At 39.0% G+C, this 15,369-nt stretch overlaps 1 protein-coding gene across 1 annotated transcript in view; it reads right to left on the reverse strand.

Moving 5' to 3' along the window:
- DHX57 (DEAH (Asp-Glu-Ala-Asp/His) box polypeptide 57) overlaps positions 1 to 15,369 on the reverse strand; it is an 83,142-nt gene that overhangs the window by 43,414 nt on the left and 24,359 nt on the right. The window contains exons 9-11 of the mRNA XM_006839377.1: positions 9,736 to 9,869; positions 8,581 to 8,635; positions 4,911 to 5,116 (exon numbers count right to left, since the gene is read on the reverse strand). Coding sequence (XP_006839440.1) covers positions 4,911 to 5,116; positions 8,581 to 8,635; positions 9,736 to 9,869 — 395 coding nt within the window. The remainder of the gene's footprint in view (positions 1 to 4,910; positions 5,117 to 8,580; positions 8,636 to 9,735; positions 9,870 to 15,369) is intronic.

Genomic DNA, 15,369 nt, shown 5'->3' on the forward strand with positions numbered 1-15,369 from the left:
ATGTCATGCTGGGTAAGGTGGAGGGTCAGAGAAAAAGAGGAAGACCCTCAACGAGATGGATCAGCCAGGTGACATCATTGATGGCGTCAAGTGTGGAGGCGGTAGTGAGGTTGGCCCAGGATCGGACATTGTTTCATTCTGCTGTGCATGGGGTCGCTATGAGTCAGTTCCGACTCCATGGTACCTGACAACAACAACAACAACAAATTCATGTAGGATATACCCAAGTCTTATTTTAGCTCTTGTGGACTTTAAAATTTTTTCTTCTGTTTCAGCCTGAATTTGTATATGGTCTATTCCATAGTTGGTCCAAGGCCTTGTTTAGGCTGATATTGACTTTCTCCATAATCTCTTCTCATAGTCAGTTTGACTCCTGTGGATTCCATCTAGTGAGGTGCTCAAATACAGTCACCGTTTATGTTGTTGAAACAGGTTATTTACAATGAAGAAGTCACTGATCATGCAAAATTCTGTCATGTGATCTCCAGAGTTATATCTACCACCAAGGCCGTATTTTCCAACTGCTGATTCCTTCTCTTTGCCTACAACTTTTGCATTCTAATCACTGGTAATTATCAGTGCACCTTGATTGCATATTTGATCAATTTCAGACTGAAGGAGGTGTTAGACGTCTTCAATTTCATCATCATTGGCTTTAGTGGTTGGTGCGTAAATTTGAATAGTAGTGGCATTAACTGGTTTTCCTTGTAGACTGCATAGATATTACCCTATCACAGACAGCACTGTACTTGAAGACAGATCTTGAAATGTTCTTCTGGATGATGAATATGACGCCATTCCTTTTCAATTTGTGGTTCCTGGCATAGTAAACTATATGATTGATTCAAAATGGCCATTTCAGTTCACTAAGGCCTATAATACCAATCTTTATGCATTCTATTTCATTTAGAAAACTTCCAATTTTTCTAGATTCATACTCCATACATTCCAATTATTAATGGATGTTTACACTGTGTCTTCTCATTTTAAGTTGTGCCATATCAGCATATGAAGGCCTGAAAATCTTAACTCCATTCATGTCACTGCTCTTCATATAGTTTTCAGGGGCTAATACCTCAGAAGTGGACGACCAATCCTTCCAAGTCTATTCTTAGTCTGGAAGTTCTGCTGAAAGCTTTCCACCATGAGCCTGCTGGTATTTGAAACAGCAGTAGCATAGCTTCCAGCATCACAGAAACACACAAGTTCCACAATAGATGTGTAATGGAAAAATGTGCTAGGGAACACTATTTTTCTGAAAGGTAAAAGAGAGCACTGAAATTTCCTAGTTTGAGTCTGTTTTTTGTTGTTTTTGTTTTTAAACAGGAAAACAGAGGCTCAGAGTAGCAAATTGGTCAGCCCAGCACCACACAGGAGTAGCAAGGCCAAGTTTTCTGATCTCAAATCTTCTATTCCCCTTTCTTAGAATGGGAGTCCCAGCATTACTTTCTGAACCTTGGTAACCTCTGTGTTTGAAATGAGAAAGGCATAGCTTACATCCAGTTACAAGTCTTAAAAAGAAAATTCTGAAACGTCAAAATAGAAATCCAGGAGACTTTCTTGTTCCGTAATTTAAAAGAAATTAAAATGACCACCAGGTATGATGCACAAAAAGAGTCCTGGTGTGGTGCTGTGGAATGAGTGCTTGACTGCTAACCATAAGGTTGGTGGTTCAAACCAACCAGCAGCTCTTTAAACCCTATACAGGGTCGCTGTTAGTCAGAAGTGACTTGATGGCAATTTAGAACAACAACAGGATACACAAAACGAACATGTGCCTAAGGGTTAGACAGGCTTTCGTTAGAATACCAAATCTGTGCACTATATTGTGGGTTTATATTATCTCTGGTAGTGTAGCGGTTACAAACTGGGCTGCGAACCTCAAGGTCAGCAGTTCAAAACTACCAGCTGTTACATGGGAGAAAGATGACGCTTTCTGTTCCCGTTAAGATTTACAGTCTCAGAAACTCTGTACAGGGTCGCTGTGGGTCGCAATCGACTCGACAGCACTTAACAACAATAAATTATCTCATTTAACGCTGTCAATAATTCCACTTTGTAGATAAGGAAACATGCATAAAGTAGGTAAGGAACTGGATTATGAGAGCATTGGGACTTGAAACTGGGTCTACAAGAATATCCCAGGAGTCTATGGTTTTTTTTTTTTTTAACATTTTATTTGAATTGGGTCAAAGTTTACAGAGCAGATCAGTTTTCCTTCCAATAATTTATACATACTTAGTTTCATGTCAGTAATTGCAACCACCAAATTAATATTTCTTATCTCATGTCCTCCCTGCGCATCCTGTTTCCATCCCTTCTCCTTTCTTAATCCTTCTGAACTTTGTCCTTGGGTAAATGCTGCCCTTTTGAGTTCAAATGTTTGATCTACACTCTTAACTTTATTTCTCATGATGTTGGGAAGATTAAATGAAATCATGTCTGTGAGCTGTGGACATCTTCTTAAACATCAGAACAATGACTAATGCCTACTAGTCCCTGATGATTACCATTCCCCATCAAGGACTGGGAGGAGAGTCTGGTAAAATCAGGAAAACTCACTTGTCTCTTCTCCTGCAGGAACAGTAAGGGGGTGTGGAGGCTCTTACTTGAAAAATAAGTGCCGTATTTTTGGAAAGGCTAAGAGAAGTTGGGGTTGGGAGGCAGACCAAAGGAAAGCATTAAAAGGAGCTAAGGTGTGTCTCAAGTCTAGGCTTTAAGGAAGATGGCAAATGCAGTATAGCCTTTAGGTTTTCACAAGCATAGCCAACCTTGTAAGTATGGTGTGGAATTCTGGGGTGGCACTGTAGGACAAGCACTCGCCACAAGGTTGGTTTGAGCCACAAGTCGGCGGTTCAAGATCATCAGTTACTCCTTGGAAACCCTATACAGGGTTGCAACGAGTCAGAGACAACAGTGCACAACAACTTAAGTATGGCGGTGGTGTTTTTATGCTGTGGAGTCGGTTTTGACTCATCATGATCCTGTGTACGGTTTCTGAGGCTGTAAATCTTTACAGGCACGGACAGCCTCACCTTTCTCCCCGGGAGTACTGGTAGATTAATACTACTGACCTATCAGTTAGCAGCCCAGCTTGTAATCCACTAGGCTCCCAGGGTTCCTTACCACAGGAGGTCACATAGGAAGCAAGAACAGTTGGATAGGGTATGGCAAGGGAGGAGGCAGCCTTCAGTAATATAAATAAAAATGCCCAGCTCAGGGTAGGTGCCAAAAAGATTTTAAAAAGCTTACAAATGCAACTAAAACAAGTGGTTGAAATTTTGGGAATATTTGCATCGTCTTAAGTCTGTCTCCACAAATGACTTATTAACTACAATAGGAATAAACAGTAACCACACAGAAGAGACACCTTAACCAAGTGATCCTAGTTAACGCTGCCAACAATGAGACAAACCAATATCATGTGCTTCCTGATATGATAGTGCCTTATGGTGTTATGGCTTAGGCATTGGACTGCTAACCACAAGGGTGGTAGTTCAAACCCACCAGGTGCTCTGTGGGGAAAAATGAAACTATCTGCTCCTGTAAAGATTTACAGTCTCTGAAACCCCACATAGGGTTACTGAGTCAAAACTGACTCAATGGCAGTGGGTTTTGGTGGCACTGTAGTTAAGCACTGGGCTACTAACTGAAAGGTCAGTGATTCAAATCCACCAGCCACTCCACAGGAGAAAGATGAGGCTGCCTGCTCCTATAAGGATCTATAACCTTTGAAACCCCATGAGGTAGTTCTTCTCTGTCTTATAGGACTGCTGGAGCTGGATTCAATTTGATGGGCAGTGGGTTGTTTTCTTTTTCCCTGATGTCATGTACTGAGATGAAATCAACATGGTTTCTGTGATATTCCAAAATAAAAAAACTAAGGCCTAAATTTAATCCTGGGGAAATATCATCAGACAAAACCAAATCAAGGAACATATTACAAAATTACTAGCCTGAAAAGTATCAAGGTCATAAAAGGCAAAAGTTGAAGAACTGTCCCAGAATTAAAAAGACTAAAGACAATATAGCACCTGAATGCAATGCATGAACCTGAACAGGGGGTAAAACTGGAAAGTTGCTGTTGTGTTTACTGAGTTGACTCTAACTCATGGTGACCCCTACCTGTGAAGACTAGAAAGTGTTCTAGAGGGTTTACAAGGTCTCTTGGAAACAGATCACCAGTCAGTCTTCCAGTGTTCTTCTGGGTGGGTCCAAACCACCAACCTTTCAACTAGTAAGTGAGTGCTTAACTATTTGTGCCATTTAGGGACTCCAAATTATTGACATAACTGGAAAAATTTCTATATGGATTATGTATTAAATAATAGTATTCTATCAGTATTAATTTATGAGTGTTAAGGAATCCTGCAAGATCTGCAGTTCAAACCCACCAGCAACTCCTTAGAAACTCAATACAGGATTGCTATGGGTTGGAACTGGCTTGATGGCATTTAACAACATCAGTGTTAAACAGTCCTGGTGTGGTGCTGTAGGAAAAGCACTGGACTATTAACAGCAAGATACGTACCTCAAACCTTGGAAACACTATATGGTACTTAACAACAACAACATCACTGTTAAGGACTCCTGGTGTGCCAATGTAGGATCAGCATTGGACTGCGAACCACAAGGCTGGCAGTTCAAACCCATCAATCACTCCTCGGAAACTCCATATAGAGTCGCTATGAGTTGGAACCAACTCGATGGCACCTAACAGCAATAGCAACAAAGATAATAAAAATGATAACCTAAGCATAGTTGGAACTGCTTATTTGGTAAGTTTAAGGTTGGTCTGATGAATTAAAGACAATGAAACAGGAGACATATTTTTCTTCTTCTGGATCACGCTGGGAAAAGACACTAGAAATCTTTGCCCAGCTGTAGTATTACCCTAGGAGGCACATTACCTTTATAGCGAGCCAGGAGCTGCTTAAAATCTAACTGTTGATCTGGCACTTGGTCCTTGACAGAATCCTGATCATGGAGATGAAGAGAGAGCCTCAGATCTTCCTCCACTTCTTCAAATGCAGTTCTGTTGCGCCTCGCTTTAAGCTTCTCCTTTGAAATCTGTTTCATGGAGCGCATATATGGGCTCCCATCCTGTAACACATACCTGGGGGCATGAAGACAAAGGAATGCGTGTGTATGTGTGTGTGTGTACACTGGTGTAGGATATAAGTATTCACCTATTTTATGGGCTCATTCCGTAGAATGGCATCATTTCTGCCCAATTCATGTGTTTAACATCTACCAGTACAGGACTTTGCTGGCTGCCCTATTTCTAGTAGGGCACGCACCAGGAGATTTTTGGCTCAGACCAGTTTATATGGGTAAAAGAACAGATTAAGGATTGTGGAGAAGGCCTCACCCAGGGGAAAATGGCACAGACATTCACAGAATACATTTATTTGTAGCTATAGAGTGGTGGAAGGAGGATGAATGGGGAACACAATTTCACAGGCCGGAATCAGCGTTTCATTATACTCTGTAAACCATGATCCAATGTGGCTTATCTTCCTTTTGATTAGGTCAATCTGGAAAAAATCACAACTAATAGAAATCCATGGCAATGGACACTGTGATTACTTTCTACACTAGCTATGTGAAAGTTCATATCCATATCAACTGGTAAGTTTGCTCTCAACTTAAGCAAAGGCTGTTCTCAGTTGACTAATTCTTGCTAAATGTATTTCAATGTTGATAAATTTATAGCTGATAAAGTGGTTAAATGCTGCTATTGCCAGCAGTTAGTTGGGGAGTGAGGAGGGGGCAAATGTTTCTTTTCATTGTTACATGGTCAAGTGCTCTAAGTGTAGCACACTTACTACCTTTAATCTCTCCAAAATGTTTGTTGTTTAGTGCCATCGAGTTGGTTTCGTCTCACAGTGACCCTCTACATGGTGGTTTTCAAGGAACGGGTGCTGGGCTGGGCACTGCTAAACACCTTCTTGAAAATGGGTGTTCCCTCAATGTCCGTGACACTGCAGAATTATCACAGGTCCTTCTATCTCTGACTATTTACTCTTTTACTCCTTCTCTTCACCTGCCTGCTTCTTCGTAAATGATCCTTCTAGTGGCAGCCTCAGGAAACACCCTCCCCATTCTATTTTCTTCTTTGGCATTCTTATCCACTCCAAATTTCAACTACCAGTCCAAGCTGCTGCCTCTCCATTCTAGACACACATTTCCTGTTTTGGGCTGAACTTCTCCATAGGACTGTTCTTATAACATTTCAAAACTCAGTTTTCATGGGCAGAGTATTTATTAGCGGTAATATGATTAGATATGATAAGACAAAAAAATGAGTAGTAGACTCTGGATTTGAGGTTTAGGTTTATCACTAAACCAACCTGGCACAAAACTTTTAGCAAATCACATTCAAAGGGTTTTCTTTTCACATCTTTGAGGGATTTGGCCTTTGGTTAAGTAAGTGGTTTAAAGCTATTTTTCCTGGAGCCCCAGAGGTTTCTCAGCACCTCAAGGAATAGCAAGGGGTGGGAGTGTAGTAAACACAGGGGGCTCTGTCGTCCTTTCTACCACTGTCACCTAGATGGCTCCCACAATAGCTCTCTGTTCTTTAGAATATTTGTAAGATTACATTGGATGAAAGGGTACTATAGCTTAATCTATGATTCTATGGTTCTATACTCTTTGGTTCCCTCCATCTCTTCCCCTCCATCAAACTCCATATCCTCCTTCCACATCCAGCATTTATTTGGTTATTTAATGTTTACCTAATGCCTAGTTTACACAAAGGAATGTGGGGATGAGTGTGGTGTGGTATATAAAAATAAATACACTTTCAAGGAACTTACAAACTGATGGGGGTAGAGATCAAAACAACTCAGCATACTATTAGACAGATGGGAATAAGTGTCATTTCACGCACAAAGTCACCTTAAGACTTCTGGTAAAGAAGGAAAAAGAAAATTTTCACAGGGCATTTGATTTGAGCTGGGTGCTGAAGAATGAGTAGGTAAGGAAGAGGGAAAAAGAATAAAAACATAAAGATAGTAATGGTATTATGTATTTGAGCAAAAACAGCCAGCACTCTGCATGGGTGAAAGAATTAAAATAGGAGAGGAGGTTAAACCAAATGAAGGTCAGGTGATGTGATCTGTGAGTGTCCAAAGAGTATGGGAAATCGGGAGCCAATGAAAGGTTCTAAGAATAGGAAGAACATGCTTTAATGAGAATTCTGGAGGCAATGAGTTTTAAAAATGAAAAAAATAAAGATCGATAAACTAGTTGAAAGATAATCAGTCTCCCCAGTGATTTATATTCAATGGGAATCAGGTAGAATTCCAAATTTCACAAGTTTTTTCTTTTTTTCCCCTTTTTAATGTGGGTGCTTTTTCTTAAGCTTTTACAATAATGGACCTGTGCCGTATTTCTCCTTTTGTGATGGATTTCACTCAGCATAATGTCCTCAAGGTTCATCCATGTTATACAGTGGCTTGCTGCTTCCTTGTTATTCTTTAGGGTAGCATAATACTCCATTATGTGTATGGACCACAGTTTGTTTATCCATTCTTCAATAGATGGGCACATAGGCTGTCTCCATCTTTTTGCTATTGAAATAGTGCTGCTATGAACACTGGTGTGCATATATATATATCTACTCGTGTTATGGCTCATATTTTTTTTTGTGGATAAATACCAAGTAGAGGAATTGCTGGATCATAAGGTATCTCTATTTCGAACCTTCTGAGGAAGCACTATATTGTTATCCAGAGAGGGTGGACCATTTTTCAATCCCACCAGCAGTGCAGGAGGGTCCCAGTCTCTCCACATCCCTTCCAGCATTTATTGTCCTCTGCTTTTTTGAACTTTGCTGTTATTACTGGTGTGAGATGATATCTCATTGTTGTTTTGATTTATATCTCTCTGATGGCTAGTGATCATGAACACAAAAAATTAACAATTTTAATAAGCTCTTCAAGTGTTATTAATGCACACTAAAATCTGAGAACCACTGTTTTAGCTTGAGGATATGTATCATGAAGTAACTATGAAATTAGCAAAGATGCATAATAGTGATGGGAGCAGAAGAGAAGATAAAAAGACATAATTCTCATACTGTATTGCAAACTCCTTAAAAGTAGAATGATAATACCTATTTTACATGTGAAGAAACTGAAGAGTAGGGAGATTAAGCAATATTCTAAAGTTAGTAAATTGTTGTTGTTCAGTGACGTTGAGTCGGTTCTGACCCATAGCAACCCTGTATAGGGTTACCGAGGAGCAGCTGGTGAGCTTGAACCACCAACCTTGCAATTCAAATGGCTTTGCAGTCTGGTGCATTAACCCACAGTGCCACACCAGGACTCCAAAGTTAGTAAGTAGAGAGTTTTAAATCCTACCAGTCAGTTTCCAGAATTGGTACTCTTAATCTAATATATAATATTGCTTGTATTATTCAAATAATTCATGCAATACGTATTTGTTGAAATAAAGGAAGAAACAAAATGTTCAAATAGAAAAACTGAAAGACTAACGTATCTTGGCACACTTAGGGTAAAATAATAATTCTATTTTTAATGACTTTCAATGAATCTTAATTAATATCTTTCTTACCTTGTCACAGCAATTGCATCTTCCAAAAAAAACTGATCAACAGGGAATGTACGACCTAAAAAAAAACAAAAAACAACAACAGAAAAAGCTTCAAAAGTTACCTGTTAAACTATCTTGAAAATCGTTTGTATAAGTAAAATTATCTTAAAACGTGACACAATACAGTGCTATTTGCTTTATGGTCTTAAAAAGACCAAAAATTGTTTTTGATGTAGAAATTGATTAGTGAAGAAAACAAAAGTGTGAAGTGAAGAGTGATCATTTGCTAGTAAGACTCCCTCCCTCCCACAGGGGACCATTAAACATTCAGCTATATTTTACATAAAGCATATAATTTCCTTTTTGACTTTATGTATTGTCAACATCCTCTATAAGAACAAACAGTACTATTACTCATCAGTCAATGCTCCCAAGTCATCCCTTTGGCAATCTATGGCAGAAGGATAAACCAGAGCTCAGGGAGACAGATTAATAGCACAACGAGGCAATTAAGCACCAAAAGAAAACACACACTATTTAACTTCATGTTCTCCCAAAGCAAATGCAAATCCTGAAATTTAGCAGACTCTAGTAATGAACAGCAATTCAAACTCACCAGTTGCTCCTCAGAAACCCTATACAGGTTAGCTATGAGTCGGAACTGACTTGACGGCACTTAAAAACAACAGCAGCAATGAAGAAAGTCCTGGCTTGGCATTGTAGGATAAGCCCTGGACCATGAGATAGGTTTGAACTGCAAGGTCGGTGGTTCAAACCCTCCAAACAATCCTTGAAAACCCTATCCTGGGTCACTATGAGTGAGAACCAATTCTACGGCACTTAACAAGAAGCAATGAACAGAGACTAAACACAAATACTATTTTCCCCTTCATGACAGACTACTAGTATAGACCCACATTTTAGTGTTACATACAATGGAACGGTATAAATAACTAAGACTTCAGAAAAAGAAATCACATACAAAATTGAATTCTCCTGGCAAATGGATATAATGTTACCTCCTTATCAATTTCACTGGATGGCTATGATTCTGTTATCATCATTTCTTCTCTAGAAAGAGGTATACATGCCTTTTAATTTACATCACAAACCAACTTTAAAATAATTATATTTTCTTATAATAACAATAAACATTCAATGATGCATTTTAATTACCCGGTATGGTAATAACTGGACAGAAATTGAAATATTCTGAAAAGAGCTCCGCATTTAAGGTAGCACTCATTAGAATAACTTGAAGAGTTGGCCTCTGCAACAAAATGTCCTTTAAAACTAGCAGTAGGAAGTCACTAAAAGAAATGAAAAAACACATATGAGGAGCAAAAAAATTCAACACCTGAAAATTAATAACTTTAAATATATTTTGAGCAAGGGATGAAAAGATGCATTATTTTGGATGTGAAAACAATGTTATAAGACATCAATTCTTCATCATATAAATTCCAAATTCAGGGACATTTCTACTTCCTGGTATCTACAAAGATGCACATGCAAATATTTTCACTATAGCATTGCTTTTAATAGCAAAACAACAGAAATGACCTAAATGTACAGCAATGAACAAATGGTTAAATAGAATAATTATCATTCATTTTGTTGGATTACATGATAGAAAAAAAGGAATAAAGTTGAGTTATAGACTATATAAAAACATTTCTAACATACTGTTAATGAAAAAAAAAACAAAACCCAGAATCAGCCCCCAAAGTTGCAGAATAATAAATATTGTCTAATATTTAATATACTCTATAGACATTCTAACTGGTCTGCCGCAGCCCTTGCTTCTCTGAAATCTATTCTCAATAGAACAGACCAATAATTCTGTTCAAATGTAAATCTGATTATGTTGCTCTTTTGCTCAAAATCTTCCAAGTACTTTTCGTGTTTACTCGTGCTTTACTGACTATGCTTCAATGACCAGAAAGATGTTTGGTGGTGGTTGTGAGCCACCAAGTTGGTTCTGACTCATATTAACGCTACAGGATTTCAGAGGCTGTAAGTCTTCACACAATACAAACACGGCTGAAACTATACATTGACAGAGAACTTCCAGAGGTTCAAGCCAGACAGGATGTAGAATGAGGGATATCATTCCTGATGTGAAATGGATCTTGGCTGAAACAGAGAATACCAGAAAGATGTGTACGTGTGCTTTATTGAATATGCAAAGGCTTTCGATTGTGTGGATCATGACAAATTATGGACAACATTGCCAAGTATGAGTATTCTGTAACAGTTAATTGTGCTCATGAAGAACCTGTACATAGACCAAGAGGCAGTTGTTCAAACAGAACAAGGGAACACTGAATGGTTTAAAATTAGGAGAGATGTGTTCAGCGTTATATCTTTCACCATACATATTCAACCTGTATGCTGAGCAAATAATCCCAAGAATTGGATTATATGAAGAAAAACGTGGCATCAGGATTAGAAGAAATCTCATTAACAACCTGCAATATGCAGATGATACTTTGCTTGCTGAAAGTGAAGAGGACTAAAAATACTTACTGATGAAGATCAAAGACCACAGCCTTCAGTATGGGTTGCATTTCAATGTAAAGAAAACAAAAATCCTCACCATTGGACCAATAAATATTCTTATCAATAGAGAAAAGACTGAAGTTGTCAAGGACTTCATTCTTCTTGGATCAACGATCAACACTCATGGAAGCAGCAGTCAAGAAATCAAATGACGTACTGCATTAGGCAAATCTGCTGCACAAGACCTTTTTAAAGTGTTGAAGAGCAAAGATGCCAGCTTGAGGACTAAGGCGCGCCTGACCCAAGCCATGGTATTTTCAATAACCTCATATGCATGCAAAAGTTGTACAGTGAATAAGGAAGACAGTAAAAGAATTGATGCATGTGAGTTATGGTGTTGGAGAATATTAAAAGTACCATGGAATGCCAAAAGAACAAACAGATATGGGTTGAAAGAAGTATAACAGAATGCTCCTTGGAAGCCAGGATGGCCAAACTTCGTCTCTAATACTTTGGACATCTATCAGGAGGGGCCAGTCAACGGAGCAGGATACCATGTTTGGAAAAGTGGAGGGTCAGAGAAAAAGAAGAAGACCCCCAATGGCATAGTGGTGGCAGCAATGGGTTCAGGCATAGCAACAATTGTGAAATTGGCACAGGACTGGGCAGTGTTTTGTTCTGTTGTGCATAGGATTGCTATGAGTCGGTACCAACTTCACGGCACCTAACAACTTAAAATATTTACTGATGAAGATTAAAGAGCACAGTCTTTGGTATGGATTACATCTCAATGTAAAGAAAACAAAAATCCTCACCACTGGACCAATAAACAATATTCTTATCAACGGAGAAAAGAATGAAGTTGTTAAGGACTTCATTCTTCTTGGATCAACTATCAACACTCAGGGAAGCAGCAGTCAAGAGATCAGACGACGTATTGCATTAGGCAAATCTGCTGCACAAGACCTTTTTAAAGTGTTGAAGAGCAAAAATGTCAGCTTGAGGACTAAGGTGCACCTGACCCAAGCCACGGTATTTTCAATAACCTCATATGCATGTGAAAGCTGGACAGTGAAAAAGGAAGACTATAGAATTGATGCATGTGATTTATGGTGTTGGAGGAGAAAACTGAAAGTGCTATGGCTGCCGAAAGAACTAACAGATATGTGTTGGCAGATGTGCAGCCAGAGAGCTCCTTGGAGGCCAGGATGGCCAAACTTTGTCTCTCATATTTTGGACATGTTAGGAGGGACCAGTCGCTGGAGAAGGATATCATGTTTGGTAAGGTGGAGGTTCAGAGAAAAAAAGGAAGACTCCCTGTGAGATGGATTAGCAAAGTGACAGCATCAATGGGCTCAAGTGTGGCAACAATAGTGAGGTTGTCCCAGGATTGGGCAGTGTTTCGTTCTGCTGTACATAAGGTCTCTATGAGTTGAGACCACCTCGATGGTATATAACAACAACAACAACAAACTTTACAGGAGCAGAAAGCCTCACCTTTCTCTTGCAGAGCTTCTGTTAGATTTAAACTGCTGACCTTGCAGTTAGCAGCCCAGTGTCTAACCCACGGTGTCACCAGGGTTCTCTAGAAAGATGTTTACTTGTGCTTTATTGATTATATAAAGACATTCAATTGTGTGGTTCAGAGCAAACTATAGATTAACACTGCAAAGAAGGGATACTCTAGAACACTTAATTGTGTTCACGAGAAAACTGTACCTAGACCAAAAGGCAGTCATTAGAATAGAACATGGAGATACTGAATGGTTTAAAATCAGGAAAAGTGTGTGCCAAAGTATCCTTCTACTATACTTATTCAATCTGTATACTGAGCAAATTATCTTAGAAGAATATTAAAGTACCATGGACTGGCAAAAGAACAAATTTATGAGTTTTTATTGACCCTCCACTTTACAAAGCATGACTGGTCCTTCCAGACAACATGTCCAAAGTACTTGAGACAGTCTCGCCATTTGTGCTTCTAAGAAGTATTCGAGCTTTATCATCCATGATGCTAAGGTCTTAGAAGATGTAACCCTTGCTTCTTCCTCCTCCCTTTCTTTCCCCCTCACTAAGGTCAATTCTACTTTAAAGAGGAGGCTTCTCCAGTTGTATTTTGAGTGTCTTCCAAACTGAAGGACTCAACTTCAGGCACTATATCTGAAATGTTTCACTGCTATTCATAAGGTTTTCAGTGGCTATTCATTAAGAAGACAAGATATTAAGAAGAAGATAAGAAACGGCACTTAGCAACACGTTTACCAAAATGGATGTCAGAAGAAATTCTGAAACTTGCTCTCCAGCGTAGAAATGATAAAGCAAATAGAAGAAATGAGGAGGTAAAAGAGCTGAACAGAAAATTTCAAAGGGCAGTTTAAGAAGACAAAGTCAAATATTATAATGAAATGTGCAAAGACCTGGAGTTAGAAAACCAAAAGAAAGAACATGCTCAGCAACTCTCAAGCTGAAACTGAAGAAAGAATTCAAGCATGAATCCAAAGAATTCATGCAATATTGAAGGATTTTATGGGCAAAATGGAATCCTGGTGTGGCGCTGTGGGTTTATGCCCTAGACTGTAATGTCAGTTTGAAGTGCAAGGTGGGCAGTTCAAACTCAACAGCCACTCCTTGGGAACCCTATACAGGGTTGCTATGGGTTGGTACTGACTCAACATCACTTAGCAACAACAATATGGGCAAAATATTGAATGATGCAGAAAGCATCAATAAAAGATGGAAGGAATATACAAAGTCACTGTACCAAAAAGAAATGGTTGGTATTCACCCATTTCAAGAGGTAGCATATGATCAAGAGCCAATGATCCTAAAGGAAGAAGTCTAAGGTGCATTGAAGGCAATGAGAGAACAAGGCCCGGGGAATTGATGGAATACAAATTGAAATCTGATGTGGCACTGGAGACACTCAGTCATCTATGCCAAGAAATTGGGAAGATGCAAGTCTCTGTTTCATTCTAAACAAACTAGCAGGCCAAAAAAACTATCTGGTCTACTAATCAGAAGAGATCCATATTTGTGTCCATCCCAGAGGTGACCCAATGGAATGCAGAAATCACTGGACAAGATTATTAATATCACATGCAAGAATAATTCTGCTAAAGATAATTTTAAAATGGTTGCAACTGTACATTGACAGGTAAGTACCAGTGGTTCAAGCTGGATTCAGACAAGAACGCTGAACGAGGTATCTAATTGCTGCCGTCATATGGATCTTGGCTGAAAGTAGAGAACACCTGAATAATGGTTATCTGTGCTTTATTGACTACACAAAGGCTTTTGATTGTGTGGATCATGAAGAGCTATAGTCAACACTGTGGAGAATGAGTATTCCGGAACACTAATCTGTGCTCAAGAGGAAACTGTACACAGACTAAGAGGCAGTTGTTGGACACGACAAGGGAATACTACATGGTTTAGAATCAGGGAGGGTGTGTGCCAGGGTTGCTTGTATTCTTTCACCATACTGAATGCTCAGCAAATAATACTAGAAGCTATATTATATGAAGAAGATTGTGGCATCAGGATTGGATGAAGATTCATTAACAATTTGTGATATGCAGATGATACAACCTTGCTTGCTGGAAACTCCACTGAAACATGTCTGCCATGCGGGACCCTGCTGATATTTAAAATACAGGTGTCATAGCTTACAGCAACATGCAAGTCACCACAGTATGACAAACTCACTGATGAGTGGTGAAGGTAAAGAGTAGATGTATTATAATTTATTTATCCATTCGAAGTACATGTACTAAGAGCATATCAGAGGGATAAATTCTTAGAAGTAAAATCACTGAGAACAAGCATATAAATTTAAGTTTTATTCTTCAATGTAGCATAATATTCCATTGTGTGTATGCACCACAATTTGTTTATCCATTCTTCAGCTGATGGGCACTTTGGCTGTCTCCACCTTTTTGCTATGGTAAACAGAGCTGCTATAAACATTGGTGTGCATATGTCTTTTTCTTGTGGGTAAATACTGAGTAAAGGGATTGCTGGATCATAAGGTATTTCTATTTTCAACCTTCTGAGGAAATGCCATATTGTTTTCCAAAGAGGTTGGACCACTTTGCAATCCCACCAGCAATGCAAGAGTGTCCCCTTTTCTCTGCATCCCCGCCAGCATTTATTGTCTTCTCCGTTTTTCATCTTTGCTGTTATTGTTGGTGTGAGATAATATCTCATTGTTGTTTTGATTTGCATCTCTCTAATGAGTAGTGATCGTGAGCATTTCTTCATATGTTTGTTGGCTGCCCTGATCTCTTTCTTAGTGAAGTGTCTGTTCAT

This window comes from Chrysochloris asiatica, unplaced genomic scaffold (genome assembly GCF_000296735.1).
Source record: "Chrysochloris asiatica unplaced genomic scaffold, ChrAsi1.0 scaffold00024, whole genome shotgun sequence".
Taxonomy (NCBI): Eukaryota; Metazoa; Chordata; class Mammalia; order Afrosoricida; family Chrysochloridae; genus Chrysochloris; species Chrysochloris asiatica.